General features: G+C 53.5%; 10 protein-coding genes and 1 non-coding gene across 11 annotated transcripts; 7 read left to right on the top strand and 4 right to left on the bottom strand.

The window, feature by feature from the left end:
• Positions 1–143: 143 nt before the first annotated feature.
• HD553DRAFT_302540 (uncharacterized protein) lies at positions 144–3,966 on the top strand. Its single transcript, XM_046178760.1, has 8 exons — positions 144–369; positions 441–685; positions 780–2,809; positions 2,881–3,091; positions 3,172–3,277; positions 3,339–3,484; positions 3,565–3,676; positions 3,747–3,966. Exons 1-8 carry the CDS (start codon positions 249–251, stop codon positions 3,773–3,775), a joined length of 3,000 nt encoding a protein of 999 aa, XP_046040122.1. The 5' UTR covers positions 144–248; the 3' UTR covers positions 3,776–3,966.
• Positions 3,967–3,971: 5 nt separating this feature from the next.
• HD553DRAFT_302536 (uncharacterized protein) lies at positions 3,972–5,426 on the top strand. The gene is made up of 7 exons (XM_046178759.1): positions 3,972–4,225; positions 4,317–4,430; positions 4,490–4,622; positions 4,681–4,929; positions 4,992–5,079; positions 5,138–5,274; positions 5,341–5,426. Exons 1-7 carry the CDS (start codon positions 4,168–4,170, stop codon positions 5,372–5,374), a joined length of 813 nt encoding a protein of 270 aa, XP_046040121.1. The 5' UTR covers positions 3,972–4,167; the 3' UTR covers positions 5,375–5,426.
• Positions 5,427–6,678, bottom strand: HD553DRAFT_302533 (uncharacterized protein). Its single transcript, XM_046178758.1, has 2 exons — positions 5,984–6,678; positions 5,427–5,919 (listed from the first exon to the last, which is right to left on the bottom strand). The coding sequence occupies exons 1-2, from the start codon at positions 6,560–6,562 to the stop codon at positions 5,473–5,475; spliced, it is 1,026 nt and encodes a 341-aa protein (XP_046040120.1). The 5' UTR covers positions 6,563–6,678; the 3' UTR covers positions 5,427–5,472.
• Positions 6,679–11,518: 4,840 nt separating this feature from the next.
• HD553DRAFT_6403 (mitochondrial putative Homoaconitase) lies at positions 11,519–14,190 on the top strand. Its single transcript, XM_046184378.1, has 4 exons — positions 11,519–11,838; positions 11,925–11,960; positions 12,035–13,506; positions 13,587–14,190. Exons 1-4 carry the CDS (start codon positions 11,603–11,605, stop codon positions 14,087–14,089), a joined length of 2,247 nt encoding a protein of 748 aa, XP_046040119.1. The 5' UTR covers positions 11,519–11,602; the 3' UTR covers positions 14,090–14,190.
• Positions 13,938–16,754, bottom strand: HD553DRAFT_6407 (uncharacterized protein). Its single transcript, XM_046184382.1, has 3 exons — positions 16,513–16,754; positions 16,181–16,437; positions 13,938–16,118 (listed from the first exon to the last, which is right to left on the bottom strand). Exons 1-3 carry the CDS (start codon positions 16,679–16,681, stop codon positions 14,292–14,294), a joined length of 2,253 nt encoding a protein of 750 aa, XP_046040118.1. The 5' UTR covers positions 16,682–16,754; the 3' UTR covers positions 13,938–14,291.
• Positions 16,755–16,850: 96 nt separating this feature from the next.
• HD553DRAFT_t7 lies at positions 16,851–16,938 on the top strand. The gene has a single exon. It is a non-coding gene; the product is annotated as a tRNA-Gln (tRNA).
• Positions 16,939–17,727: 789 nt separating this feature from the next.
• HD553DRAFT_290715 (uncharacterized protein) lies at positions 17,728–19,471 on the bottom strand. Its single transcript, XM_046178350.1, has 6 exons — positions 19,299–19,471; positions 19,123–19,228; positions 18,945–19,059; positions 18,364–18,855; positions 18,022–18,294; positions 17,728–17,937 (listed from the first exon to the last, which is right to left on the bottom strand). Exons 1-6 carry the CDS (start codon positions 19,299–19,301, stop codon positions 17,832–17,834), a joined length of 1,095 nt encoding a protein of 364 aa, XP_046040117.1. The 5' UTR covers positions 19,302–19,471; the 3' UTR covers positions 17,728–17,831.
• A 463-nt stretch (positions 19,472–19,934) lies between these two features.
• On the top strand, positions 19,935–21,815 carry HD553DRAFT_302527 (uncharacterized protein). Its single transcript, XM_046178757.1, has 10 exons — positions 19,935–20,108; positions 20,178–20,213; positions 20,297–20,393; positions 20,479–20,496; positions 20,551–20,796; positions 20,905–20,936; positions 21,020–21,115; positions 21,185–21,337; positions 21,414–21,497; positions 21,584–21,815. Coding segments are annotated over exons 1-10 (972 nt in total). The 5' UTR covers positions 19,935–20,107; the 3' UTR covers positions 21,793–21,815.
• Positions 21,816–22,692, bottom strand: HD553DRAFT_302524 (uncharacterized protein). The gene is made up of 3 exons (XM_046178756.1): positions 22,511–22,692; positions 22,335–22,446; positions 21,816–22,263 (listed from the first exon to the last, which is right to left on the bottom strand). Exons 1-3 carry the CDS (start codon positions 22,593–22,595, stop codon positions 22,095–22,097), a joined length of 366 nt encoding a protein of 121 aa, XP_046040115.1. The 5' UTR covers positions 22,596–22,692; the 3' UTR covers positions 21,816–22,094.
• Positions 22,693–22,881: 189 nt separating this feature from the next.
• Positions 22,882–25,975, top strand: HD553DRAFT_302523 (guanine-1-methyltransferase-domain-containing protein). Its single transcript, XM_046178755.1, has 8 exons — positions 22,882–23,218; positions 23,286–23,323; positions 23,390–23,483; positions 23,555–24,037; positions 24,113–24,135; positions 24,217–24,897; positions 24,969–25,316; positions 25,382–25,975. Exons 1-8 carry the CDS (start codon positions 22,924–22,926, stop codon positions 25,778–25,780), a joined length of 2,361 nt encoding a protein of 786 aa, XP_046040114.1. The 5' UTR covers positions 22,882–22,923; the 3' UTR covers positions 25,781–25,975.
• Positions 25,969–27,279, top strand: HD553DRAFT_338165 (uncharacterized protein; the record flags this gene model as incomplete). The annotated part of the gene is made up of 1 exon (XM_046182328.1): positions 25,969–27,279. The coding sequence occupies one exon, from the start codon at positions 25,969–25,971 to the stop codon at positions 27,277–27,279; it is 1,311 nt and encodes a 436-aa protein (XP_046040113.1).
• Between the last annotated feature and the right edge of the window lie 616 nt (positions 27,280–27,895).

The following is a 27,895-nucleotide window of genomic DNA, read 5'->3' as shown; positions in this document are numbered from 1 at the left end:
CGGATGCAAAATGTGATTCCTAAACTGGTTCAACGGGGAGTCTATGGTCAAACAATCAAGTGTGATTACCTAATCTCACGCTCATCACACTCCCTGCGCGACCTCCACGTCGCCGTTCAGCTGCCCTTTGTGTGCCGAACCCCATTCAAACAAAATTGTCGCAAGTCAATATCATCATCGATCTTGACCGTAGTAACGATCGCAACTCGACCCGCACACTAGTTATCGTCTAAGAAGCCGGCCCCGGAATGTTGTCCAACGCTTGGACGTATACCGTCCAGGACGCGCTCGCTCACTATGGCGTGAGCGAAGAGAGCGGCCTGGACGAATACCGTGCGAGGGAGAATGCAAAGCTCTACGGCAAGAACGGTGAGTCTAACTGTATCCGTCATACATCGTGTCAGTCGTAAACTCAACCCGCTTGTTCTCGTACGATGCAGTTCTCCCGGAAGAACCGTCCTCGTCGCTGTTCTCCCTGATCCTCGCTCAATTCCAAGATCAGCTCGTCCTCATCCTCCTCGGTTCCGCAGTCGTCTCGTTCGTGCTCGCCTGTTTCGAGGATAGCGGCGAGTCGGGTGGGAGCTGGGCCACGGCATTTGTCGAACCGCTCGTCATCTTCTTGATCCTCATCGCCAACGCCGCCGTCGGAGTCGTACAAGAATCGAACGCGGAAAAGGCCATCGACGTGAGTCCTCTGTCATCAAAAGACGAACACGCGCGCATGATTACTCGCTGCGACGAGTGATCGATATTGACCCCTATTCATCTCGCTTCCACAGGCTCTCAAGGAATACTCCCCCGATGAAGCCACCGTCATCCGATCAGGTCGTTCTTACAAGATTCACGCCTCGGAGCTCGTTCCCGGCGACATCGTCTCGGTTCATGTCGGCGACAAGGTCCCTGCCGACTGTCGAGTCTTGAGCTTTTCCAGCAGCTCGTTCCGCGTGGATCAGGCGATCCTCACTGGAGAATCTGCGAGTGTCAGCAAGGTCGTCGGCAAGGTCAAGGATGAAAAGGCTGTCAGGCAGGATATGACCAACATGTTGTTCTCCGGTACCACGGTTGTCAACGGGGCCGCTCACGCGCTCGTCGTCTTGACCGGTCCGCTCACCGCCATCGGAGCCATTCACGATTCCATCGCTTCCCAGGTCGTGGAAAAGACCCCCTTGAAGAAGAAGCTCGACGATTTCGGCGACTCGCTCGCCAAGGTCATCAGCGTCATCTGTATCCTCGTCTGGCTGGTCAACATTCGGCATTTCAACGATCCGGCTCATCACGGCTGGATCAAAGGGGCCGTCTATTACTTGAAGATTGCCGTCGCGCTCGCTGTCGCCGCCATCCCGGAAGGTCTCGCTGCCGTCATCACCGCCTGTCTGGCGTTGGGTACGAAAAAGATGGCCAAGCGGGGAGCCATCGTCAGGAACTTGCCTAGCGTAGAGACTCTCGGATGCACCAACGTCATCTGTTCGGACAAGACGGGAACGTTGACGACCAACCAGATGTCGGTCGCCAGATTCTTGACGGTCGACGAATCCTCCTCGCCTCTCCGTGAATATCTCGTCTCTGGCTCGACATTTGCGCCGAACGGGACCGTCACCTCGCCCGACGGTCATCACGCCGAGAAACACATGATGAGGACGGCTCCGGTCGATCGATTGGTTGAGATTTGTTCCATCTGTAACGACGCCAAGGTGGCTTACAACGACGAGAGCAGGGTGTATACCAACCTCGGGGAACCGACCGAGGCTGCGCTCAAGGTGCTCGTGGAAAAGCTCGCTACGAACGACGAAGCCTTCAACTCCACCCTCGGGGCTATGCATCCTTCCGGCCGAGTCAACGCTGTCAACACCTATTACGAGAACCAGATCGAACGTCTGCTCACTTTCGAGTTTTCGAGGGATCGAAAGTCCATGTCGGTGCTCGTCAAGCGGGCTGGGCAGACGGTACTCTTCGTCAAGGGAGCGCCAGAGACGGTCATTGAGCGATGTACCTCGGTTCATACGCCCCACGGGATCCTGCCCATGTCGGACCAGCTCCGAGAACGGTTGGCCCAGACCCAGTTGGAATACGGTCGACGTGGGTTGAGGACGCTGGCGTTTGCGTTTGTGGACGAGGCGGACCCGAACGTGGATCATTACAAGACCGAGAGCTCGGCGGATTATGTTGGTTTCGAGCAGAACATGACGTTCGTAGGGCTCGTGGGGATGCTCGATCCTCCTCGTCCGGAAGTCAGGTCGGCCATTGCCAAGTGCAAGGCCGCGGGAATCAGGACGATCGTTATTACAGGGGACAACAAGAATACCGCCGAGACGATTTGTAGGGAGATTGGGATCTTCGGACCCAACGAGGATTTGACGGGCAAGTCGTATACGGGGAGGGAACTAGACGATCTTTCACATCATCAAAAGGTTCTCGCTGTTCAACGGGCGAGCCTGTTCAGCCGGACCGAACCCAATCACAAGAGCCAGCTCGTCGATCTCTTACAAGGGCTCGGCATGGTCGTCGCCATGACAGGAGACGGAGTGAATGACGCTCCCGCACTGAAAAAGGCCGATATCGGGATCGCCATGGGCTCCGGGACAGACGTCGCCAAGCTCGCTGCCGATATGGTTCTGGCCACCGACAACTTTGCTACGATCGAAAAGGCCGTCGAAGAAGGTCGAGCGATTTACAACAACACGAAGCAATTTATCCGGTACTTGATCTCGTCGAACATTGGAGAGGTCGTCTCGATCTTCTTGACCGTCTTGCTGGGTATGCCCGAGGCCTTGATCCCCGTGCAGTTGCTTTGGGTCAACTTGGTCACCGAGTGAGCACCAGGTCCTATTTGCTGGAATGTTGTCTCGGAATACTGAAACTGGAACGTGCCTGTTTACTTAGCGGTCTTCCTGCCACCGCGCTCGGTTTCAACCCTCCCGACCACATGATCATGAAGACGCCTCCCCGAAACGGAAGGGAAGCCCTGGTCGGACCTTGGTTGTTCTTCCGATACATGGTCATCGGAATCTACGTCGGTGTGGCGACCGTGTTTGGTTACGCTTGGTGGTTCATGTTTTACGAAGGTGGACCTCAAATCACTTGGCATCAGCTCGTGAGTCGCAGCGTCTCTCGATAGGTGTGCTACGGTAGGAAAAGGTGTAGTCCCGCTAACGGAACCTCGTGTGGTATCAGACCAACTTCCATCAATGTTCATCGAAGTTCCCTGAGATTGGCTGTCAGATGTTCTCCAACGTCGACTCGAAGACGGCAACCACGATGTCATTGTCCATCCTTGTCGGTGAGTATGACGTGCTGAACCTATTTCTTGGGGCGATGCTGACCCGATCGCCTTTTGGCAGTCGTCGAGATGCTCAACGCCTGCAACTCGCTGAGCGAGAACGAATCCCTCTTGGTTCTGCCTCTTTGGTCCAACCCGTACCTCGTCGCGTCGATCGCGCTCTCCATGGCTCTCCACTTCTGCATTCTCTACGTCCCTTTCCTTAGCGTGAGTCACAACAGGCCAAGACGTTATGTGAAGACTTTGAAGACCTGGGAAGCTGACCTTTGGCCCTTGACCCGTCGCAGTCCTTGTTTCAAATCACCCCGTTGAACTGGCAGGAATGGAAGGCGGTACTGTGGATCTCGGCGCCTGTTCTTCTGATAGACGAGGTGCTGAAATACGTCTCTCTCCTTCGAGGTGAGAAGAACAAATATTCAAACTTTCATAATCAGCATACTTTAACAAATCCAACGTTGTATTTATCTAGAACCCGTCTCCAAGGAAAAAGTCGAGTAAAGGACTACCCGACGACACCTTAGAGGGGGTTGGAGGGGAGACGCTTTTTAACGATGACATTGATCCTGTTCCGTCGATTCGCATTTTTACGACGCGCCCACGATGTCCAGGAACGATTTGCACTAGATGTGTTCCTTTTGCATGTAGCATTTCTTGTGTGTTTCAGGAGGATTTCCATACATGTTCCATGACCCTTCTGCGAGCGATCTGCGCTTCTTCGACCCGATGCCGTGATCTGTTTCCGACAAAGACAACAAATAACTGACTAGTAGGCTTGTGGTTCTGAATTACTGACTAGGGCTGCAATAGTTAGCTTCACGCCGTATTGCCAACCAGAACTCATCGAGCTTGCAAAGTTTGTGAGAATCCTACATGGAAGAATTGAGCCAGCAATGTCAGATCTGTATCTCCCGAGAGGAGAGAAGTCTTCTCGGGGGAATGTTTCAAACGGCAAGCGTTCTTGCGATTTATTTATTGGCCGAGACCTTCCCTGACAACTTACTTTTTCCGCAGTATACTGCCGATCTGATCTCATCAACAGGTTTGACGCTAGGATACCTAGCGGAACTGGATGACGAAGCTTGTTGCGGCGATGAGGCAGCGAATGCGAAGCGCTGTGCCATAACTAGCGAGTGTGAATGTGTAGAGACAACAGGTAAGTCCCGGGCAGATCGAATCGTCCGTATAGCCTGAGCTCACGCTACCTATCGTCAGGCAACTTTTACGATAGGTTCGGGCGATTACAGCTTTCGGTCCTGCCCCGTAACCTGCCTCTGGTAGAATGCGGCCCACTCTGCCTATGTTCCGTAGAGAATTGTTACAACCGTGTCACTCAAGGCCCTACCAGGTTGGTACAGATGAATGAGTTGCCCACATCTAGAAAGCTAATGGATGTTCACAGCTAGGCTCCAGCTTGAGGTCTACTTCGCAAGAGATTCTGTGCAAAAAGGTTTCGCATGCAGGACGCTCGAACCAGCAAAAGCTGGATCGTTCGTAGCACTTTATGCCGGAGAATTGATCTCTGGTAAAACAGCTCAGAGAAGAAGGACCAAAAGACAGCAGGAGCACCCCTCGTGGGGCAATTATATTTTGGCCTTGAGGGAGAACGATAAAGTCTGGGGCCGAGTAGATGCCACCCATACAGGAAACGTTGCGTAAGTGGACCCCATGGCTACTATACGACACTGCTGCTATTGACCTTGAAAGTTCCCGCCAGACGCTTTTTGAATCACTCGTGCGATCCAAATTGCCTGATCCAACTTGTCAGGTGGGGTCCGAGAGCATTCCCCCGGCCAGCTATATTCGTATGTCTGAAGCTTTACCTTGCTGTGGACATCACCCCCTGATACATCTGGGTAACAGACTAGAAAAGCGGTATCAGCTGGGGAAGAGTTGACCTGGGATTACGGAAACGCGTCTTGTGACTCTGAGGAGGAGATCTATACGTCTGCAGAGGCATCACCAGCTATTCTCAAGCCCTGTTTATGCGGAGCACAAAAGTGAGGGGTCTTGTCGTCTCCCCACCCGGGTTGAGCTGATACGTAAGGTTATTGATCATGTAATAGCTGCAGAGATTACCTCCCTTGGGGTACCGACTAGTACTGCATGGCTCGTGTAACAAGACATCATTATAAGATTCGTTATACAACATCATCGTCATCAGGCTGGATAATGTCCATTCAGGTACCTAGTCAAACTCATACTGCTTCCAGGCTAGGCACCAGAGACATGGCGCGGTATTCAGCTTCTGTGGTGCGAGACTGGCTCTCTTGATCTGCGCGGTCGTATCTCTTGCTGCTGGTCATCGACGTCGAACGCCTAGCGGAAGCAAGACCAAGCGATGCTTTGCGATTGAACTTTACGGACGAGTTCAAGACATGGCTCACGTCGACCGGTGTATTCAGCGATTTGGGTATGGAGGGGAAACGGCGTGTAGCGTTGATGGTAGAAGGGGTCCCCCGGCCGAGAGCGCGTTGGTTAGGTAAAGGAGTGGTCATGCTTGTGGCGGAAGGACGACGATTGGCCGTGTGTCGGCGGACGCTAGCGGCGAGACGACTGGCTGCAGGTGTTGTAGATATCGATTCTCCAAGCTGATCGATCGGGGTGTGAGTCGATTGGCGGCCGTCTCCATACTTGCGGCGGAGCTAGGGAAAGCAAGGAGTATTGATCAGTCTCGGTCTTCACCCTGACAATCAGATCCCTGCGTACCAGCTCGACTTCTTGCTGCTTCGAGTCCAAAGCGATGTTCAACATCTCTTTATCGTCCTTGAGTTGCTCCCTAGCTCTCTGAAGCCTCTCTATTTGGTTGTCCTTTGTTGAATTTTCTTGTCGCATACTGGAGATGCTCTTTTTCAAGGTTTCAATGTCGGTCTCAAGCGACTGAATGCGAGCGTGGAGAGCGGTTTCGGTTTCGGTAGAAGCTGCTGCCGATCGTTTGGTATCTGCCAGTAGCGAATGCATCTTTTCTAGCTCAATTATCAGGGTGGCGTTGTCTTCCTTGAGTCCATCATATTCCTTGTCCAATATGCCGAAGTTTTCTCTCGCGGCCTTCAGCTCCTGCTCGTGCCCTTCCTGGGTTTGAGCAAGCTGTTGTTCAACTAAGCGGCTCTTTTCTGCCACAGTCTGAGTTTCCGCCTTAATCTTGGCCAATGCAGCTTCAGACCGAGCTAGGTCTTCCTCTAGCGACTCGACGAGCCGTTGATAATGACTCTCCTCTGCGCGTCGCTGTTGAAGCTCTCTCTGGGCGGCTCCCAGCATCTCCTCCTGGGCAGATTTCGAAGCGCCCATCGACTGTTTCTGTTCTTCGAGTTGTGTTTCAAGCTGCCGAGAGCCGTGATGGTCAGATCAGAAAGGCGGCCTACACACTACCACGGCACATACCAATCCGGTCCGCTTTAGAGCGTCGTCACGTTCCTCAAGGAGGGTCGCACGGTCTGTCAGAGCGGCTTCACGAGCCTTACAGGCATTGTCCCGCTCTACAAGCAGATCCTCTTTCTCTCGGAGTAAAGCTTCAATTCGTTGGCGGGTGAGATCCATCTCGTCTGCAAGTCGCGCATGCTGCTGTTCAATTTCGGTAGCCTGTTTGACGATCTGATCCATTTCCCTAGACAACTCGTCGGCTTTGCTCAAGCTGGCGTCTCGCTCCACGATCAGACTTCGACATTTCTCCTCGCTGGTCCTGCACTCCGCCTGGTAACGCTCGAGCGTGTCGTCGCGCTCCTTGATGGCCTGTTGATGCTCGCGCTGCATCGTGGCTCGCTCTGTATCGAGGTCGGATTCCAGCTTGTTTCGCTCAGTATCGAGATCGGCTTGCTTGCGGGTCAGTCGCTTTTGCAACTTTTGCACAGACGATCGCTCTGCGCGCAATGCGTCCAACGCCGTCTCAAGATCAAGACGATGCTCATGCAGATCGTCGCGTTGCTTCTTCAAGGTCGAGTTGTCCTTTGCCAAGGCCTTTAGCCTAGTATTTGCCTCTACCCGTTGTTCCTCCAGATGCGTTTCGAGGCTCTGGGCGTGAGCACGTAGCACTGCCTCTTGCTCGCCAGGCTGCCGTCTCTGCTCTTCTAGTTGAGCTGCCATGGACTGTAGGTCCTGTTTTTGCTGGGCATTCTGCTTGTTGAGCCTCTCAATTTCCAGCCGCAGAGCCGGTACTGAAAGCGGAAGGTCTGAGTGTTAGCTTCGAACCGGCCGATAATTGGCAACAGGCTCCTGAGAATCGCTTACCTGTACTCTCGCCTTCAGTGTCAACACCCTGCCGCTTGATCTCCTCGTCTCGCATTCTGACTGCGAGCTCCTCCTTTTCCTGCTTCTCGGCCTCCCAGCTGTGCTTGACGAGTTCGTAACGCGCTTGCCACCTCTCTTCGCGCTCTTTCGCTTCCGAATAATGACGCTGCATACCTTCCAGCTGGATCTCGGCCTCCCGCTTCTCGTCCTTCACCTTGCCAAGTTCAGCTGCGAGCTGTGAGCACTTCGCATCCAGCGCCGAATCGCTACGAGGCCTTTGACCCTGTGCGGACACCTGCGTCTGGGTCACATTTCGGCTTTTAGTCTCGGCTGCTTCGGCCTTTTTGTGTAGATGCTGGGCTATATCCTTCCAGCGCTGAATCTCCGCCTTTAGTTGATCGATGAATTCGTCTTCGGCTGCGATCAGCGCGTGACCTAGGGAAACGATCGACCGGGTCAAGGTTTCGCCGGTCGCCGGAGAATCGCTAGGAGGAGAAGCTAGTTGCGAGAGCGAAAGGTCCTGGAATACCGAACCTGGGGTCCAGAACATCGTCTTGTCGGCATTGATTCCCTTCTCCGGTGTTGCAGGTAGCACAGACACCTCGACGGCCATATTGCCTGATCGATCCGATGTCCCCGAGCTGGAGCTTGTGGCCAGACTATTCGCTTCGCTTAGCCTGCGCATTGGCGAGCTCTTGACAGAGGCCTTGTCATCCATGCTCGTTCCATCCTTCATACTTTCGCTGCCATCTTGAAAGGCTTCATATAGCTCGCCAGAAGCATTTGAGGGCTGATCTTCGTGCACGATCATGACGCCCACGCTCCGATCACTCTCGTCCGCCAATGAAGCCTCTGTGCGACTGTTCCGAGCCTCCGAGGTTGGCAGCGAGACGGACCTGGACCGACTTGGATCTTCTCCGGTCGTATCAGGCGACCAGCGGCTCAGGTTCGGGCTGTCCACCGTCAAATTCGCGCTATTTCCGCTACTGATTCGCGTCTGCCTGTTAGCAGGCGCCATCGACTCGTCACCATAATGGGATAGCACGTCAAAGGAGCTTCTGTCGCTAGTCGTAGAAACGTTTCTCATCGAGATGTTCCTTTTCGAAGCTGACGACGCCCTCCGAGCAGGAGGACTCGTCTTTGGCGTCGTAGTAACGTTCGAGTTATGCCGGAAACCTGAATTTCTTCTACTGCTGGGACTGCCTCGCGACCCAAAAGTATCACTGGATCGCCTGGACGTGCTCGTGTCCCCCGTTCGATCGCCAAGCAGGCCCAGGACGGTCGACTCCTCTTCGGCTCTCGCCCGCTGTCTCTCGTGGATACTGAGCATGATCCGGTTCCGCTCTCGCTCCGATGCGGTGAGGGAGACGCTTCGACGACACGTACTCTTCGACGTGGACGTTGTCGAGGACGAACCGACCACCTCGGCCTGGACGGTCCGTTCCGATATACTGGGTTGTTCACGTAACGACATTGGGGATTCTCCAGGTAGCAGCCCCTCCATCCGCTTGTCTTCCAGTAAGAAATCGGTGTACTCGGATCCCTCAAAGGCGCCCTCTGAAGGTAGGTCCAGTGTGGTGCCCAAACCTGACCACTGATCCTGGGCGCCCATTTGCTCGTCGTTGTCGCTGTCAGCTATGGACGAACTGGAGGAAGCCGACTCGATCGTCTTTTTCCCGACGAGGTACAACTCTTTGAGCTTTTCCTCGATGGACGATTTCTTGCTCATCCTCCTCGAAGGCGACTCGTTGATGGGATTCGATTTCGCGCTCAAGTTGGATTTCGAATTCAGGCTGTTTCCACCGGTCGACCCAGTCGACGAGGAAGACGAAGCCGAACCCATCCGGTTGATCGGGGGTCGACCCCTTCCTACGGCGCTCACAGAACTCTCAAGACCGACTCTCTTCCGAGATGCGTCTCGATCCTCATCGCCACTTCCATCGTCGTCTTCGTCGTCTGTACCACCCTTTTTATGCAGCGAGAAGAGATTAGACCCAAGCTGGTCATTGGAGGTGAACGAGGTAGTAGGAGAAGTAGGCGTCAAAATCCTATAAGCGTTCCTTGATCCGAAGCGTACTAAACGCGTTTCAGACAAGAGGTAACGATAAGTAAGAACATATCCAGACAGTTATCAACAAGCAAGCGGCACGACTCACCGCTCCTCCCGCTTCCAGGCGTCTCGGCAAGCTTCAAGATCCCACGTCTCAACGACCCAGCCGGTCCCAGCGTACCATCTCCCAGCGCCGTGGCCGTTCCGAAAGGTTTCGGCGTCGAGACATTTGGTTCGAGGACGGGAAGAGCGGAAGCTGGGCGTTGAGGTAGTCGGATCGGGGAAGGCGTGTTTGCGCTAGATTTCCGAGGCGACGGGGTAGTTGATCTTCTCGGGGAAGGCGTTGTTGACTTTTTCGGAGAAGGATCGGGAAACGCTACGGGTATCGAGGTGGATGGGGCTGATGTTGATGCTGCTGTTGGTGAAGGGGTCGATCGAGATCGAGGTCCGTTCGAAGGCCGAGCGTACATGCGCGAAGCGATTGGAGTACCGGCTGGAGTCGTCGACCCCGTTTCGTTCGAAAGGTTCTGGTCCGTCGTGGTATCATGACCGAGTTCAACGTCTTTCGAGGGTGAGGCAGCTGTAAAGGTGTCACAGCTTCGCATCAATATGCGCAATAAAATGCTTGACCGAAACCAGCGGCCGATCCAGAGGCTGGAAACTCACCGTCTCCCCTCGGACTGCTGAAACTCCCTCGTTTTCCTCCCCTGATGAGCCCCAGAGCCCGTTCTTTCAGATTATTCGCTCGACCTTGCCCTTTGAACGGACTCCGAGCGCGTCTCGTCCCCGTCGTCGTGTCCCCCTCTTCCTCCCTCTCGTCCTCGTCCGTGGTCAACCCATCCTGCCGTTCAGGTTCCTTTCGATGTCTAAACTTGTGCGATTTCGAAGGAGAGAATAAAGCACTCCAGCTCGGACTTTTTCGAAGGCCTAGAGTATGATGAGACTTGGACGGACTCGCGTGCTCGTCCTGGCTCTCGGTATCCGTCTGCGAGCCCGAAGATAACGCGTCCTTGGCTCTACGAATGGGCGAGGACAAGGTCCGCCTCAATCCCGACTGACTTTCCTCACTGGCGTATTGAGTTTCTTCTTCGGGAAAAGGTCGGGTCACGAAGAAGAGGTTCGTACGAGATGCGGAAGGAGGGGTGATGTGGATGCTCGAGGCCGAGGTGCAGGAGGATGCGGCGGTGAAGAGGGATTTGATGTGTGATTGAGGTGTCGCCGGCCGTTTGGTGGGAGATGCGGAGCGCTCCATCGTGGCGTTCGTCAGAAGTGTTACCTGTCCCAGTACCACCAGTGTTTCTGGGTCAGGTCATAGGTCCACCTTGTACATATAAGCCGATGGTTGTGTGTGATGTTTGCGATGATGTTGACGCAAGATCTCTCTTTGTTGACATTTGATGTTTGTTCTCGGAAGGAAAATATACTCCCGAAAGCCAAAATGACGGCATCGGATCTCTTTAAGATTGGCACAATGTGGCCATATTTTCAACAACGAGCATGGTAACCCACATGTCTGTCATCATGGTGTTCATGAGGAAGGTGAAACAAACATTTTCTTGCATTTGTAATTTCATCAACTTTGATTTTGCAGGCTAGAGAGTAGATCGAAATTCTCAAGCAGCTACAGTCCGTTCAAAATATAATTGTAACAAATTGCAAATGCAACAAAATGTTCCTTTTGAACCCCTCGTCATGATCTCTAGGTCGAAAATGGGTGTTACCGTGCTTGTTGTTGAGATCTTGGTCATCTCTGAGTGCTGGCCTTTTCCATAGGGTCTGGCGAAGTCGCTACAGGGTGGGTGATGTCGCGCGCAACATCGAACCAAATGAGACGGACATCGAGCAGTTTCTCACCCATCCGATGTCCGTTCCCCTCAGGGCGAGCCTCTGACCCGAAAAGGTAAACACACGGGAAATGTTGGGAAGGAGGAGGAGCCGAGAAATGAAATCAAGACGAATCGATTGGTCGACTTTCGAGGTGAACACCCTGCTTACACTACATCTCTAGTCATCCACCACCTGACTCTCCCTGGCAAACGATTCCACCTCTCATCATGCCAGCCCTATTCAGATCGAGCGGGCTCCTCCGTTCCCTCTCCCGGACGACCCCGACCTTTCAATCATCATCATCACCATGCGCCGCCACCCTGCTCTTCCGTCGAGGCATGGCCACGCCCTCGTCCATCCCGCAGACCTTGATCGAAAAGATCGTACAAGACTATGCGGTCGATCTGCCTGCTGGAAAAAAGGTCAAGAGTGGGGATTATGTGATGATCAGGCCGGAGCACGTGTGAGTCCGGTGTTGCGGGGCGAAACATAGGTGTCGGGTTGAGCGAAGTTTGTGCTGACGATTTGCGCCATTGATCTGGTTACCAGTATGACACATGACAACACCGGGCCTGTTATCAGCAAGTGAGTCTACCATCTCGACTTTCGACTGCATGACATGTCGTCCAAGGCTTACTGACCGAACGCCCCCCGCTCAGATTTACCTCCCTCCAATGCTCCAAGATCCTCAACCCGCGTCAACCCGTCTTTACGCTCGACCACGACGTGCAAAACAAATCCGCTACCAACCTCGCCAAATACGCCAAGATCGAAAAGTTTGCCCAATCTCACGACGTAGACTTTTTCCCCGCGGGACGTGGGATCGGACACCAGATCATGGTCGAGGAAGGGTACGCCTGGCCGGGCAAGATGGTCGTCGCTAGCGATTCACATTCGAACCATTACGGTGGGGTCGGGTGTCTAGGAACGGCGATTGTCAGGACCGACGCTGCGGGTATCTGGGCGACGGGGAAATTCTGGTGGCAGATTCCCAAGATCGTCAAGGTCGAGCTCAAGGGCAAATTGGCACCGGGAGTGACGGGAAAGGACGTCATCGTCGCGCTGGCGGGGAACTTTAACAAGGACGAGGTGTTGAACTGTGCCATCGAGTTCGTCGGCGAGGGGGTCGAGTATCTGTCGATCGATGAGAGGTTGACGATCGCCAACATGACGACCGAGTGGGGTGCCGTAGCGGGTGTGTTCCCCAGGGACGAAAAACTGAGGGAATGGTACGACGGGATGATCAAGAAGAACCAGCTCCGAGGGTTCATGCAGCCTGGGCAAGGGAAAGTTTCTGCCAACGAGTCCCACCCTCGTCTGAACGAACAGAGGTTGGAACAGACTTTTGCTGAGAAACTGGCCTCGGACGCCGAAGCGCTCTACTCGTCCCACTTGACCTTGGACCTGTCCACCTTGGTCCCCTACGTCTCGGGACCCAACAGCGTCAAGGTCGCCACCGCTCTCCCTAGGCTGGAAGAACAGGACATCAAGATCCACAAGGCCTACCTCGTCTCGTGTACCAACTCGCGTGCGTCGGACATCAAGGCCGCAGCCGACGTTGTCCGTGGCAAAAAGATCGCCGAGGGGGTCGAGTTTTACATCGCCGCCGCCTCGAGCGTGGTACAAAAAGACGCTGAACAGGCAGGGGACTGGCAAGCCCTCATCGACGCTGGATGCAAGACGCTCCCTGCTGGTTGTGGGCCCTGTATAGGCTTGGGCGTCGGGTTGTTGGAAAAGGGTCAAGTCGGGATCAGCGCGACGAACAGGAACTACAAGGGAAGGATGGGTTCGCCCGAGGCCGTGGCCTATCTGGCTAGCCCTGCTGTGGTGGCGGCGAGTGCGATTGCGGGAAAGATTGCCGGGCCTCAATCTCTGGACAGGTCGACGTTGCCCAAGTACGATACGCCCGTCTTGACCATCGAATCCAGCGCGACCTCGAGCACGAGGGCGTCTGCTAGTCAGAGCGACGCTGCACCGGTCAAGGAAGAGTTGATGGCCGGGTTCCCCGAGGTGTTTAGCGGACCGTTGTTGTTCGCCCCTCAGGACAACCTGACGACGGACGGGATGTACCCGGGCAAGTACACTTATCAGGATGATATCACCCCGGAAAGGCAGGCCGAGGTCGTCATGGGTGAGTGTCTTATTGGCTTTATAAAACCGATGTCAAGTTCGTGGCTGATGCCGTGCTGGCTCTCGATTCGCGTCTGACAGAAAACTACGACCCCGAATTCGCTAACATCGCCAAAGGTCTTCGACCGAGCGGTAACATCGACCCGTCATCCTCGGTCAAGCCCGGTGCCGTGCTCGTTTCGGGTTACAACTTCGGAACCGGTTCATCTCGAGAACAAGCCGCCACCGCGATCAAGTACTCGGGAATCCCGATCGTCATCTGCGGATCGTTTGGTGACATCTTCAAGCGAAACGCCATTAACAACGGGCTCATCTGCGTCGAGTGCCCCGAGCTGGTCAGCGACTTGACCGAGCGATACGCCAAGGACGGTCAGCGAGGCAAGGGAGGTAAAGACAGGGAGCTCACCGTCCAGCCCGGTTGGGATGTGAGGGTGGACAGCTTGACGGGCAAGATCACCGTCACCACCCAAGGACCCGATGGCAAGTCGAGCGAAAAGGTCTACAAGGCTGGAGCTATTGGCAAGAGCGTGCAAGAGCTTTGGGTCAACGGGGGTCTGGAGGGTTTCATCAAGGCGTCGCTATAGGCAGAGGGTGGACTTTTCGGCTTGAGGAATGCATAGTGAAGGGTGTGGAGATGTACATCGCATGTACAAGATAGATAGATCGGCTACGCTCGATCGCGGTTGTATGATGCAAAAATTATGCAAAAGGCGAATATACAGCAAGGTTCGTCATGATTCGTACTGGGTCGTGCTATGCTTTGTCTTTTCCGTCGACCCCATCGGTCTATCGCCGGTCCGAATTATGGTTCGATCGACGATCATCAGTGGCGCGATTGCTCAAACGGTATGGCCGATCTTGGCGGTGAGTCGAGTCGTCCCTTTCCGACTGCTCCCTCCTAGGGGATGTCGGCGCAAATCGACGAGCCGATTGTACATTGCTCTTCCACTCTCTGTTGTTGCGAGGTGGGGCCAAGTCTTCCGCCACGGGTCGCAAGGAAGCTCTCGCCTCCGGGCTCAACTTGGCCCTCACCAGACGAGCCATCTGTTCCCACTTTTTTTGCTCCTGAGGGGTACTTCCAGGCTCAGCCATGCGCCCCGTGTTCAGGACGGCGTTAAGGACCTGTTCTAGTCGCTCATACCGCCGTCTCCGCCAGAACTCTATACGCCTCTCCACCTTTTCTGGGTTACGAGGCTTGATCTCATCTTCGGCCGATCGCATGCCGCTGGAACGCTCAATAGAATGCGTGATGACCTCCTCGTCAATCAATTGTCGCGTCTGTGCCTGCATCAACGCGCCCTCTTTTAGGAGCTCGGACACCCTCAGCGCCTGTCGCATGCCAGAAAGTCGCTGACCGTCTATAGCCGTCTCCAGCATAAGAGTCGCGACTTCCAGAGTAGGATAGACTCGTTGAGGGATATCTCGCGCTGGCCTGGCCTTCCGAAGCTCCCTCTCTTCCAAAAAGCTGCGATACTGACCGGGCTCCCTACCGCGGACGTTGTTCGTGACGTACGCCTCGGGCAGATCAACGTATTCCTCCATGAGATCCAAGAAGCGGTCCATGTCCTTGGTCCATCTCGCTGATTTCAACAGGTACGCATAGGTCTGATATGACCAACGGGGTTGTTTATTCTTCGGTCCGAAAGCTTCCATCAGTCGCTGACACGTATGGGAATCGTGGGCGTTTGCAAACGCAGCCATCATGAGCTGCCACTGTCGTTGGCGGAAACGGGCCAGGACGTCAGGTCGATCGAGGAATTGCTTTGCGAAATGTGCGGCATCGAGGTTCTTCTTGGTACCGAGACAGAGATTCAGGATGGTTTCGGCGGCCCGATCGTCCAGCTGCAATGTCGGTAGGTTCGTCTGGTCTTTCTGGTCCGCTCGTGCGACGGCAGATTCGCCAGGACGCGACAAGCCGTACAGCTCAGGTAGGAGCTCGAAGGCGAGGGTCTTATCTTCTTCTGTCCCCTCAGTCAACGCACGAATGGCTTGAACAGCATTCTGGCTGTCAAGCGGGGTGCGATATGTTCCCTTGGTCTGCATCGCACCTCGATGCCCCTGGACAAGTCGTTCCCAAATGACTCTGGCACAAGACTGGCCGCTCTCGTCCATGATGATCCGCGGTCCAAGCTCCGCTGCTAATGACTGGCTCGTTCGAGTCGTCTTGAAGCGCTTGGCACGGTCGAGAAGGGCTTTCAAGACGACAGCGAAAGTAGCAGCATCTGGTGCATGCTGACCCGACGCCGGCATGCTCTTCAAGACCCTCAAAACTTCGTCAAACTTTCCGAAATGCGTCAAGATCTGTATGTATTGCGTCGAGACGATTTGAGGATCCTCGAATGCGTCAGGCTCGTTATTCATTACTCCGACCGAACGCGATCCGGTGACCTCCCTCTGCGTGTCGGAATCAGCAAGGACCTGCAGACCATCTTCCGGCTCCTTTGCGGAATCACTGTTCGCCTTCAACTTGTTTTGAATCCTCGTCTGTGCCTCGTCATAGATAAGCGTATATCGAGACAGCACCTTCTCGGCGTTCTGCTCCAGGGATTTAGGAAAGTAGGTGAGAAGAGTGGCCCAGGTTCTGGTAGTCGGCTTAATATCCCTTTTCTTCATCTGCAAATACATTCAGTGACTCGCTCTGACATGAACAGATCCACAGTCGACATTTGGCTCACGTCATTGTAAAGGTCAAACATCTTGTTGTATCGTTTCGAAGCTCCTGCTTGTTTGAGAAGCATATTCCAGACGACAGCGTTGACGGTCCATTTCGGAGCAGCCTTGATTATACCCTCCAGCTTTTCGAATCGTTGATGCTCAACCTCATGCGCTTGTGGAGTCCTGGGTACTGGACGGCTCAGGTAGGACCGCATGAACATGGCCGTCTGATATGGGTCATAATCGAACGGGATGGATCGCAGTTCCAATGGGGAGTCTGCAACGGCGGAGTCGATGGGGTGAGCAACACATCTTTGGCATGTTATGACACGGTTCCTTGAGATTTACGTACTGGCTTTGATTTTCGATACCGTCTTCTTGACATCCTTGACTCTGCGTTCTGAAGATGGGCGATCTGCAGAGCTGCTTTTACACCGGAATTGGTCATTGGCAGCGAGCCATGGCACCGATCGAGCATTCGGGATAGCTCGTAGTCCTGATACTAGTTGATTCCTGAGCATTGTAGCTATCAGATTGTTGAATTAGGGAAGGGTTGAATCATAAGAAGATATCGAGTGATCTTGCGGCTGCATCTTTGTTAGGCGACGAAATTATGAGAATTCGGTCACTTCCGCGAATACGTGTGACTCATACAAATGATATATATACATGATTTCGCTGAAGAGAAACCGAGCTGTAGTGTAGTTGGTTATCACTTTTGGTTTTGATTGCGTCAAAGTTCGTCCAAACGACTCCGGTTCGAATCCGGGCAGCTCGTAACTTTTTGCCTTCTGTGGGGCTTCTGACGCCTGATGTGAGATGGCAAACGTCTGAAACGCGTATTTCCCGAGACCAACGCCTCTTCTCCTTGGCTGCCCCGGTCGCCACGGTTTCTTCATTTGTAAGGAACCGAACAATGTGCAACGCTCGAGGAAGAGAGGGGACCATCTGTCGTACGACGCGAAGCGCTATGACCATGCCTCTAGTACGAGGGCCGTAGCCACCACCATATCGCGGCATTCTTGACCTGTTGAACAGGCCGCTTGCGTGTGTGGAGGGGGTCGAGTGTGGTGGAGCCTTCCAGCATGATAACTCCCAAAGTCTATCAACATACAGATCCGCCTCAGACTGTCATTTCTGCGGAGGAAGCTGGGAACAGGTTTCAACTTCGGCGAATGCAGATCAGCGAGCATCTCTGTTATTTCAAATTGGCAATACCTCTGAAGCAAATCTTATCGAAGTTACACGTAGAAGGAGGAGTTTGAAGGAAGGGAAGACCAACCATATGTGATAGCGCTTCCAAGCATCGCAAGGAATACGATCCGTTTCGTTTCCGGTCGCTGTTGCCTCTCGTATCGCACGTTGATTTGCTGTTCAGCAGCGATCATCATGCTAACGATGAGAGACGCGAGAGTCACATATCCTATGACACTATCATCTCGTCCCATCGCTGAGCCTACCGCACGGCCAGCTCAAGGACAACCGTCAATCAGATCGAACTGCTATCATTTTCAGGTATCCTTGAGCTGCAGACATTTCCCGTGCACGAGGCCTCGAAGGCTGAAATTTGCGGAAGAAGATATACATAATACGCATGCGCCATCTCACACGGTGTTACAAACGCGCATTGTCTGCTACAAGGATTACAACAGCACGAGCCCACACATCTTATCAGGCTGTCGCCGTAGCGGTGCGCTTCTCGGCTTGTTCGACATTGGCAGAAGCTTTGGAGGATCTGACCTGTTTGAGCAGCTCGTTCCTGCGATACCTCCAGTACCTGTGATGTCCGACAAAATGTAATCAGGATCAGCAAAACGTCCTTGTTTAGTGCACGTCAACGTTTCACACCACGCCAGCTCACGTCCTACGCATAACATCCCATTTGTCGGCCAAGTCCAACAACAACCCCGCCGCTCGCTTGACCTCCTCCTCGGATCCTGTCTGAGCCAACGCGTCAGATTCCCATTCGATAGCGAACGGGACGGGTTTTGCCCGGGTTTCCGTTGTCGAGGTGTATGTCTCGAGCTGCGGGAAGGTTTGGGAGAAAGGGATGGCGAAGTGGGTGTGTAGGCCTCGTAGGTAGTTCCAGGCTGATGCGTTGTGAGGGATCTGTTCGATCTGCTTCAACGTGTAGCTATAGGTGCATCGTAAGCGGCCCTGTATTCCGCTTGGTTGCCATCACATTGAGAAGAGGATCACTCACTCGATCTCTGCCTGGACGTCGGTCTTTCCCCTGACACCCTCCCTGGACACCATCAAGTACCACCTCCACCCCCAAGCCGAGTTATTCCTGCCATCCCCATTGACCAAGACGTCCTCCCCTTCGTCACCCTCTTCCTTTCCGATCACCCCCTCCGAGTCCAACATGCCATCACACCAACCCCTCTCGGCCTCCCAATCCTTTTCAGCAAACCTGTTCCCTCCCATCTCATCCCCTAGGGAAGAAAACCTCGTATACACCCAGTGCAAGTAAGACCAGGTATGATAGTTCTTGGCATCGGGGATCAGGGACTCGTGGATGAAGGCGATCTCTTTCTTCAAGAGCGCCAAGTCCGGGTTGAGGTGGGTGAGGAGAGTCAGGCGGTGATGCCAGACTTGGTATGATTTGAGATTTTGCGAGGCGAACTCGTTCATCAATGAAAGTTCTGCGAGGAGGTCCGATTCAAGGTTGAGAAGGGTGGAAAAGCGGTATTGCCTACGGGATGAATAGGTACAGTACCAGGAACACGAGTTCAGGACTTTAGCCGAGCAGTGGAGGTATCAAGGAAACGAAGCGACACTCACCAGACGGTATAATGTGCAGGGTTTAATCGAATGATGTGTTCCGTCAACTCGAGCACCCGAGCTGATTTCTCGTTTTCCGTCACGATCGCTCGAAAGTAAGACATGGCGTCAGAATCTGGTGGAATAGAGGGGTCAGCGAGCGGACCTCGGTGAGATGGAACCCTCCGCTGCTGCTTACATTCTTCGGAATACATGATAGGCACTAGGCCGTCGGCGGGTTCCATCTGGGGAAGTGGGACCACGTCTGACCATTTTTGGCGTTCCGAGTAAGGGGTGTGGGAAGACTGTCAGAGCGAATGCACAGGATGGTAAGCTCGAGCTCGGGCGATCGACGTGGTGGTCGCTGTAACTCGCCATTACGAAGACGTTTCTGCGTTACGGTATTGGTAGATCGTTCAGCTGGTATACGATATGCTATCGATCTGCAGAGATATAATATGCTATTCGAGTACACCACTAGCTGACTGAAGGGTGCTCGATGAACGACTCGATCGAACAAAGAGCAACTCGGCAACTCTGGGTCGCTTCTCAGTTATTGTCCTCTGCTTCCGGAATTTTACATCCGATCTCTCATCGGTCATCGGATGCAGATATGACTGCGCGCCCGGCGAACCTAAGCAGCAAGCCTCAGCTTTCGCGTGGGACCTATGACAGATCGTGGTGACCCAGAGGTGAGCAGAATCTCAACAACGAGCACGGGAACCCCCATTTTTGATGTGTTAAATGTGATCAGGGGTCTAAAAGGGTCATTTTGTTGCATTTCCAGTTTTCTCAAAAGTTATAAGTGGTGAGATATGATGAGGTGAAATTTTCGAGATGATCTCTAGGGAGATTGAAAGATTTTGGTGAAACTGGAAATGCAACAAAATGTTCATTTTGACCTTGTGATTGACCCTGTAAGAGAAAAAAGGGGGGCTTCCATGCTTGTTGTCTAGATTCAGGGCATTTTGCATCAAAACCGGACATTTCTTCCTTGTTCAGGATGTCCGCGTGGATAGTCGTCCTCACGCCATGATGACGACAGGCTGACCTCGGAAATGCATGCTATCATGTATATCATGGAATGGTTATCGACATGAGATTCTCGGCTCATCAACGTCGAAACATCCACAGGCCACCAGCACGCCGATAGCTAAGGCGTTAGGAAAGAAGCATCTTCCAAGAGTAGCTATACATTCTGCTCCGACTGCCCATTGAGGGGGAAAAACTAATGCATTCGTCCCGGTTGCTCAGTGAGAAAGGCTCCCTTCCCCATCGCGCTCGTCCTACGTGAGTTCCTCCCTCGCCTCTACCCAATACCACCTTTGTCGCCCATACTGACTAGTCTCGCTGGTGATGGCGATCGAGAATAGTCTTGACGGCCGTGTCGTTTACGCTCCTCTCCACACTCTTACCGAGCTTGATCCATGTGGTTCAACCGGCTCCCGGGCCGTTACACCACGAAGTCAAGTGAGTCCAGCCTTTGAATTGAAGGGGGTGGTCTCCTTTCACAAAGCTCACATGGATACTCGTGGTCTGATGTTCGCCGACAAAGATATGGACTGTATAGGCGGTCAGTCCCATCGAAACTTCAAGACTAGACTCCCGCTCATGCTCTATCTCACAGATGCGTCCGCCGAATCCCAGAATCCGACCTCCTTCTCCTAGAACGCGCACATCCTTCCGACATCTCTTTACCCTCCAATCTGGACCGACTAAATACGCTCACCGGTCGGCGATCAGTCTCGAATGCCACGACTGCAAGGTCGATACTGGATGGAGAAGACAGTTTAAGGGTGAGGGCGGCACCGGGACCGGGTGATATCCCGATCGGAGAGGGGGATGGATGGACCTGTCAACCTTTCCCACAATCGTAAGTTGCGCTTAGAGTTGCTTCGATGGTCTGAGAGGGCCGAAACTTAGACTGAGAAGGACTGGGAGAAGCTAATTTTTGGATCGTCTATCCGGGTCTGATCCGCAGGTCCGAATGCAAGACCCTCGGCCAAGGATTCTGCAAGTCTATCCTGCGGTGCAACCGCATCGAAGGTGTACCAAATTCTGACTTGAAGCGGTCGCGTTGCCTCTTGTTAACACAGGTATCATGTGGGCCACGGCAGGGTATGCTGCTCAGCTATCCTTGTTCCCGTGTCTGGTCTCGTTGATCACACTGTTGTTGATCACCATCGGCGTCGGCAAGTCCCGCTTTCCCCGCCTGGTCTTCGAATCTGTTTTGCTGATAAGACGTGACCTCGGAATAATAGGGTCAAAAAAGACTCGAGCCCAACGTCGTCGAGGAGGCTGGAAGATCGTCTCGGGCCTCATGAGCATCCATAGCGTGCTCCAGATCGTGGCGATCGCTATTATCTTGCACGTCTACCGGACCGACGTCAGGTTCTCTGTCGGGAGTCATCTTGGTGAGTTCTGTGCCGTTTCTCTGATCCATCATACGAGCGAAAGACTTAGACGACGCGCCTTTCGTCTGGCGGTTAGACACGGCGGCGGATTTGGGAGTCGCTTCGGCCCTGATCAGTATCGCCATCGTGATCGCCCTCACGTGGGTCGGATTGGCAGCGCGTACGTCCAATTATATCCACTTTCATTGCTCCGCTTTGAACCACGAAGGAGAGGCATTGACGTCCCGTTACTACCTTCGTTCTCAGAGGCTGGAAAAGAATGGGCAGGTGGCAAGCCGCCTCGAAGACGTCGACACCGACGTACCCGATCGGGCAGGGTCGTAACCGTGCCCAACTTGAGCGAAGACGAAGACGCAGAAGCGGACGAGGAGACGGGCCTGTTGAACGGCCCTGCTGGTGTGAACGGCGCGGAGGCTGCTACGGGTCATGGTGGAGGTGTACAGCCGGTACGATGAGTCGGTATTGAAGCGTTCCGTATCATGTCATAATATGTATTTTGCGTGATGTTTCACTTGCATCGCAACATCGGTGATCACCTCGAACATCAGGTGAGGCGGGCTCGTCCGAGGCAGAACGTCTTGCTCCTTTGCTCAACGATCGCGCTGGACCTTGAGCGAAACAACTTGAGACATTTTATATGTGCGATAGATGGAAAGCAAAGGTGCTCGGCTGCTGGCTGCCTGCAGATCAAGTGAAAGTGGTGGCGTGGGTAGTGGATACAATGAGATATGCTAAGATTGGGGTGTGTTGGGGAAGATCATCGTAGGCTTCCCCTCGATGTAGCCGTGGATGAAGACGACGGTGTCTGTGTATTTGTTGTTGCTGCGCCGGCATTTGCAAGCGGACTTGAGGACGGAGTCGCGGTACCCCCTGGCCCAATGTTGCCCAAGCCGAGGTTGTGGAAATCGTCTCTTTCCATCAGATTACTAGGAGCTCACAAAGGTAGTATCAGCGTCCTTCTTTACCGGTGGGGACGTGATGGGTCGGGTCAACTCACTTGCTCATCCTGCACTCGAGGTAATCTTTCGACAACGCTCGACATTTCCCATTGTTGCTCGCATTCTCTTTCAAGCACTTGAGGTATGCTTTCATCACTTCTTTGCATTCACCTGAGATCAATCAAGATTGGTCAGGTTTACGAGCATGGGCAATTCGGATCCCTTGGGAACCTACCATCGTGGTCGAGAGGAAACGAGCCCCGCTGAGGCGGCGTGAGCTTGAAGGTGTCTCCTATTGTTGGTGGACGGCCGAAAGACATGATAGCGTGAAGTCCTCGATCAAAAAATACGAATCTAAACGAACTTCAGGTCGAGGTACTGTTGAGAGGTTGTAAGAGCTGAGTCGATAAGAGTAAGTCAAGTACTTGTGAGCTTGTAAAGCTAGTAACAATCACTTGCTCACTTGTCAACCCTTGGCTCGATCGACGAGGTGGAGGGATGCAAGTTGGAGTCACGTGACCATGCTCGGCCCGCTCGACATCAGAGTCGTCATATTCAAACGAAACACTTTTCATGCAATCTCATATCGCTCCTACCATCTACATCCTTCACCTTAGCGTATTCTCTTGCTGCAGAATCTTGGACAGGATGAAGGAGGAAATCATGGACCCGAGCGCCTTGAACGATGTCGACACCGCTCTTCTCGAAAGCAAGACCGAGAGCCCGGACCTACCCGGCTCGACCTCTCAGGCGCTCATCGAAGAGGTCCCCGCGCAGCCTAGGAGGAGTAGGAGATTGGCCAAGGCGGAAGTCGTAGAACCAAAGGAGGAATCCGTGAGAGATGTCGGGAAGGGTAAGGGCGTGCAGGAGAAGGAGGTCACCAGGGTCTTGACCAAGGAAGAAGAGGCTCAGGGCATGCTGCTCAAGCCGCTCCTGATTCAAGGTACGTACGGTTAGACTAGAATATCGCGACAGAAAGCTGAACGAGGGCCCATCCTACCTACCGACAGAGCGAGTGCGACATGACCTATGGAAGATGCTCGTCGCCGTAAGTCCATGTACACCAGGAGAAGCAGCACCAGGCTCAGTTGAAATCGCTTGTTCGCTGCCTTAGACCTGTCTTCTGAACGTCACCACGGGTCGAGCTGCTCGGCCGATATTCTGGCAGATCCTCGAAAAGTGGCCGACCCCGAGGGACCTCGGAACCGGTAGGTTTTACTCTCGTACGCTCGCTGAGAGCTTCCGTAACATACTGACCAGAGAACCCTTACTATCTCAGCCGACAAGGCCGAGCTAGAAGAGATGATCTCAATCCTAGGCCTTGGAGACACTCGATCTTCCCGCCTGATCCTCTTTTCGCGTCAATATGTCGAGTCGATCTTCAACAACGTCGTCATCAAGGGCGACGATGTCAAGACCGAAGATGTTGACTCTTCCTCGACCCTTTGGTCCCCCATCGTCGCCCCCACCAAGTCACCGAAAAAGTCTATGCCTGCCAGCTTGTCCGAACTGACCCGAGAATCCATCTACCCGTTCGCCGGAGTCGGACAATACGCTATGGACAGCTTTGCCATCTACTCTCCTCTGCTACCTGGCGGTGGAGCACCGAGAGATGAAGCTTATTGGTTGGAAGAGGGGATGACTGCAGACGAGGCTGAGGCCGAGGGGAAGGAACGACCTAGGATCAGGAAGAAGGCGGCCAGGGTGGATGTATCGAGTAGGGATGATTCGGGAGATGCGTGGAGGAAGGTGATGCCGAATGGTAAGTTGGCGGTGGGAAGGCGGAATGGGACTGGGATGCGAGCTGAAATTTCCACACGGCTTTATCGAATCGCAGATAAGGAGTTAGTCAGGTACTTGGTGGGTCATCTTTTGCCTGAAAGCTGCAAAGTTGTCTCTAAACAGAAATCGTGCTGAAGAAGAACTTGCGTGACTCCATAGGTCTACCGTTGGGCAATTGAGGGTATCGTCTGGGATCCGAAACGAGGCCCCATCATCGAAAAAGAGGAGGATGCGAAACGTCTTGCCCTGCCGATATCGGAACAAAACAATGTCACCACCGAGCAGCAGGTTCAGGCGGGCCCGGAACCTCCAAAGACCACGATTATTGATCTTAGTATCAAGGCGTCCGATCTCGTCGCTGATGACGAGGAGGCCGCTACGAATGAGGAGAAACCGATTGTCAAAGTGAAAGAGGAGGTTGAGGAGGACTGGCGGCTTCGTCTGCCTGCGTTCCTTCGATCGAATCTGAATATCCCGGAAACCGAAGAGCTGAAAGTGTCGGAGGCGTCCACCTCCACCTTGCCCGTCGATCCGAATGCACCTAACCCTCTGTCTCAGAATGCGATGAAGAAGGCAGCCAAACTGGCAAGAATGGAAGAGACCAAACTGGCTCGACGAGCGGAAGAAAAGCAAAAGGCCAAGGCGAGGAAGGCGTCTCAAAAGGCCGAATACAAGGCTGGGAACATGACGCCCGAAGAGGCGGCAGAGTATCTTGAAAGGCAGAGAGAGAGGACGGATAAATTGAGGGCTAGACAGCGAGGAGGTCGTGCCAAGGACAAGGACGCTTGGAAAGGAGGTCTCGTCATCGATCTTGCGTTCGATGAGCTAATGCAACCTGGTGTAGGTGTTGGCAGTTTCATTGGGGGGCTGACGAGCAGCGAGATTGACTGGCTCTATTTGGCTCTCGTTAGGAAATCAAATCGATGGGTTCACAACTCTCTTATTGTCATTCCTCGAACCGGTTGACAACCAAGCCCTTCCTGAAAATTGTCTTTTCCGGTTTCCACGGCCAGCTCAAGGACAGGATGGACACAACGCTTCAAGGTCATTATAATGTCTGGACGCGGACAGAATGGCGACAAGACGATGTCGGCGGTTTCCCCGGCGGAAGCGATGTTCAGCAGGAAGGGGTGATCAACAATCCGTTCCCAGGGCAGACCTATGTCTATTTGACGGCTGATTCTGATTATGAGCTCGAGACACTGAAAGAGGATGAGACCTACATCATTGGGGGGATAGTGGACAAGAATCGATACAAGGTGATTCAAAAGCGACGGGACGATAGGCTGGATGCTGTGCTGAACCTGAGATCCCTGACAAATAGAACCTGTGCCGGGACAAGGCGGACCGACTCGGCATTAAAACGGCTCGCCTGCCAATCGGGACCTACATCGCAGAGATGCCAACGCGAAAAGTCCTGACAGTCAACCAGGTCTTCGACATCATGGTGAAATACAATGAATGCCAGGACTGGCGCGTGGCATTCGAGACGGTGATCCCCAAACGAAAGTTCAAGGCGGAAGGCAAGGCAATGTCGAATCGCGGTCACAAGCGCGCGTGGGAAGAGCGGGACTCTACAGCTTCACCTTCAGGAGGAGAGCACAAGCATATGCGGCCAGACGACGATGATGACAGTGATGAAGAGGAAGCAGACCGAGAGGGTGCTGTGTTCTCGACGGAGATGGATGTTGACGACGAAGAAGCCGCTCTTAATGCGGCTTGAGGAGGGCGGCGGACCGATGAGGTCGACGGGATCAAACCTACTGTTCGCGTTGACGGTTGAATCACCCTTGTCCGTCGCAGACGGTTCGCCCTTGTATACAAATATATAATGGGCTGGTCGACAGAAATCACACTTCCGAAGCAACTTGTGTAATCTTCTGCTTGTCTTAACGTTTGCGCCATCGAATCATGCCCTATCACTCATCCGGCAAACCAAGCACCTTCTGGGGCCGTGATTACAATGCATTGGGCCTCCACAATCTCACTGATCACGCGTATTATGGCTGCGAACTGCCATCCGGCAATATTCGGGGTTTCAAAGGGGTTGTCAATCTTGTCGACCTCTTGGCAGGGCCAGTCTGTCCAATCCCTGAGCTAGAACAATTTCTCGTTGCCATCGCCGCTCGCGAGGAACCTGGAGGCGCTCCAGCAGTATCGGTGGGGGCATCAGACGAGGGCGAAAGCGCCGTTGACGCAACCTGTGTCGAGGCTATTCAAGCTAAGGCTAGATCCGTTAACCTTACGGATCTTCCGCCGGAGTTGATCTATCAGATTGCCGGACATATCGACGACCTGAAGGTGGTGTTGAACTTGGCGACAACGTGCGTACGGTTGCTGCGGATCCTGACTCCAGAGATATCGCAAATCAGGACGAACTGGTTGCAGGACTTTGGGCAAGCAGGGTACCCACACGAACCTTGGAGTTTGAAGCGCGTATTGGCCATAAAGTCTCTTGATGAGACGCCATACCAAGGATTTATCGATAATGCGAAAGCAAACATCATGGCTGCTGCAGAGCGTCGGGGCCGTGCGAACAATCTAGAAGACGACGTTGCCGCCTCCATCAGATGGCTAGACGCCCTTAGATGGCCAAAGTGGCACTGGCCTTGCGACAATCACATCAAACCCGGGGAACACCATATCGGAGACGATCTACACACGCTGACGGAGCCAGAAAAGTGCGTCCGCGTCATCGAGGCTCGAGACAAACTGGAAAACAGCAAGCTCGATTTCAAGCAGCGAAAGCTGAATCCCAGCCCGGAATTGCGGGAGTATCAAAAGACACACGATATGCCGGGATTATATGGGCGGTCTGAATGGGCGTTCCAAGAGCGGCTGGCCGGAATCCATTGGCAAGATCGGCAGGCAGCGTTGCGTGAGCTTCCAGCGAAACACTTGGACGGGAAACCGATGCTCGTTGGCAAGGAACATTATCGAATCGTCAACCTGGACACCAAGGAGCACATTGATACCGATGCGATGCTAGGAGACGGTGTGCTCTTGCCCCAAGTTTTATTCTGGTCGGTATTCTATCAATCAATAGGGCCTCCTGCACCTTGGGCTGGACATCGCCTAAGCTACGAGGCCATACCATGTGTTCAGCGAGAGTTTACTTCGTCCTGGAAGGTTGAGAGTCCTCAGCTCGACACCATTGACGTACGGGAGAAGCTGTGCAAACACTTCTGTACGAGAAGATTTGGTTTTTTCAAGCGAAGTTGACCGATGGTCCTCGCACTCGATCCTACGGGGACAGGAGAAGCGTTCGCGACGAGGATGTTACCATCATCAGAATTCGGAAACAACAGTGATTCTCTGCTCAAACGGAAATATGACCATTTATTGTAAAGCTCTTGACCATGACAGCATTGCCAAAGCCAAGTCAAGGTTGAGAGGTGCCGATGCCATCATTTCCTCCTCATAAACATACTTGACGGCATCGCTTCGTCGGTTTGTCTAGACAGCTAAACTAGATACGAGTGGGTATATACAAGTGGTTATATACAAGTATCTTTGATATGCAAAAGCTATCCCCTGGCTATGAAAGGTACGGCTTCAACCTTGCCTTTACCGACATCATACCAAGGCACACAAGCAGGATATGGTCCTCTGGCAAGTATGGCTATCTCATTCGGAGCCAATGATAGCTCTTATTGTTAGCGAGGTAGTATGTGATATCATCGCTCTCATGTGATGCCGTCGTGGACACTTCACCAGGCTTCTCGAGCGTATCTCCCGTCATATTTGATCCGGTTGACTGGCTGAGGGTGGCTTCAGATGGAGGCTTAAGAATAATATGGAGGCCATACGATCGGGTGTTTGTCGAGCTCGAACCAAA

Source organism: Filobasidium floriforme (assembly GCF_021052385.1).
Source record: "Filobasidium floriforme strain CBS 6241 chromosome Unknown HD553scaffold_1, whole genome shotgun sequence".
Classification (NCBI taxonomy): domain Eukaryota; kingdom Fungi; phylum Basidiomycota; class Tremellomycetes; order Filobasidiales; family Filobasidiaceae; genus Filobasidium; species Filobasidium floriforme.
The sequence above is the reverse complement of the archived record's forward strand: the minus strand, read 5'-3'. Positions and strand labels throughout refer to the sequence as shown.

Excerpts from the sequence above, each read along its gene's own strand:
- HD553DRAFT_302540 (XM_046178760.1), top strand. The coding sequence starts at position 249 with ATGTTGTCCAACGCTTGGACGTATACCGTCCAGGACGCGCTCGCTCAC. Across the intron at positions 3,278-3,338 it reads GTCATTGTCCATCCTTGTCG|TCGTCGAGATGCTCAACGCC; the intron begins GTGAGTATGACG and ends GCCTTTTGGCAG. Across the intron at positions 3,677-3,746 it reads ATACGTCTCTCTCCTTCGAG|AACCCGTCTCCAAGGAAAAA; the intron begins GTGAGAAGAACA and ends GTATTTATCTAG.
- HD553DRAFT_302536 (XM_046178759.1), top strand. The coding sequence starts at position 4,168 with ATGTCAGATCTGTATCTCCCGAGAGGAGAGAAGTCTTCTCGGGGGAAT. Across the intron at positions 4,431-4,489 it reads TGAATGTGTAGAGACAACAG|GCAACTTTTACGATAGGTTC; the intron begins GTAAGTCCCGGG and ends ACCTATCGTCAG. Across the intron at positions 5,080-5,137 it reads TCCCCCGGCCAGCTATATTC|ACTAGAAAAGCGGTATCAGC; the intron begins GTATGTCTGAAG and ends TCTGGGTAACAG.
- HD553DRAFT_302533 (XM_046178758.1), bottom strand. The coding sequence starts at position 6,562 with ATGGGCGCTTCGAAATCTGCCCAGGAGGAGATGCTGGGAGCCGCCCAG. Across the intron at positions 5,920-5,983 it reads AGCAGCAAGAAGTCGAGCTG|CTCCGCCGCAAGTATGGAGA; the intron begins GTACGCAGGGAT and ends TGCTTTCCCTAG.
- HD553DRAFT_6403 (XM_046184378.1), top strand. The coding sequence starts at position 11,603 with ATGCCAGCCCTATTCAGATCGAGCGGGCTCCTCCGTTCCCTCTCCCGG. Across the intron at positions 11,839-11,924 it reads ATGATCAGGCCGGAGCACGT|TATGACACATGACAACACCG; the intron begins GTGAGTCCGGTG and ends TCTGGTTACCAG. Across the intron at positions 11,961-12,034 it reads ACCGGGCCTGTTATCAGCAA|ATTTACCTCCCTCCAATGCT; the intron begins GTGAGTCTACCA and ends CCCCCCGCTCAG.
- HD553DRAFT_6407 (XM_046184382.1), bottom strand. The coding sequence starts at position 16,681 with ATGCTCAGGAATCAACTAGTATCAGGACTACGAGCTATCCCGAATGCT. Across the intron at positions 16,438-16,512 it reads GGTATCGAAAATCAAAGCCA|ACTCCCCATTGGAACTGCGA; the intron begins GTACGTAAATCT and ends CCGCCGTTGCAG. Across the intron at positions 16,119-16,180 it reads TGTTTGACCTTTACAATGAC|ATGAAGAAAAGGGATATTAA; the intron begins GTGAGCCAAATG and ends ATGTATTTGCAG.
- HD553DRAFT_290715 (XM_046178350.1), bottom strand. Across the intron at positions 18,295-18,363 it reads GACGTCCAGGCAGAGATCGA|CTACACGTTGAAGCAGATCG; the intron begins GTGAGTGATCCT and ends ATGCACCTATAG. Across the intron at positions 17,938-18,021 it reads TGGGATGTTATGCGTAGGAC|GTACTGGAGGTATCGCAGGA; the intron begins GTGAGCTGGCGT and ends CGGACATCACAG.
- HD553DRAFT_302527 (XM_046178757.1), top strand. Across the intron at positions 20,797-20,904 it reads TGTCAACCTTTCCCACAATC|GTCCGAATGCAAGACCCTCG; the intron begins GTAAGTTGCGCT and ends TCTGATCCGCAG. Across the intron at positions 20,937-21,019 it reads GACCCTCGGCCAAGGATTCT|GTATCATGTGGGCCACGGCA; the intron begins GCAAGTCTATCC and ends TTGTTAACACAG.
- HD553DRAFT_302524 (XM_046178756.1), bottom strand. The coding sequence starts at position 22,595 with ATGTCTTTCGGCCGTCCACCAACAATAGGAGACACCTTCAAGCTCACG. Across the intron at positions 22,447-22,510 it reads GTTTCCTCTCGACCACGATG|GTGAATGCAAAGAAGTGATG; the intron begins GTAGGTTCCCAA and ends GATTGATCTCAG. Across the intron at positions 22,264-22,334 it reads CTCGAGTGCAGGATGAGCAA|TAATCTGATGGAAAGAGACG; the intron begins GTGAGTTGACCC and ends GTGAGCTCCTAG.
- HD553DRAFT_302523 (XM_046178755.1), top strand. The coding sequence starts at position 22,924 with ATGAAGGAGGAAATCATGGACCCGAGCGCCTTGAACGATGTCGACACC. Across the intron at positions 23,324-23,389 it reads TATGGAAGATGCTCGTCGCC|ACCTGTCTTCTGAACGTCAC; the intron begins GTAAGTCCATGT and ends TCGCTGCCTTAG. Across the intron at positions 25,317-25,381 it reads TGGACAAGAATCGATACAAG|AACCTGTGCCGGGACAAGGC; the intron begins GTGATTCAAAAG and ends CCTGACAAATAG.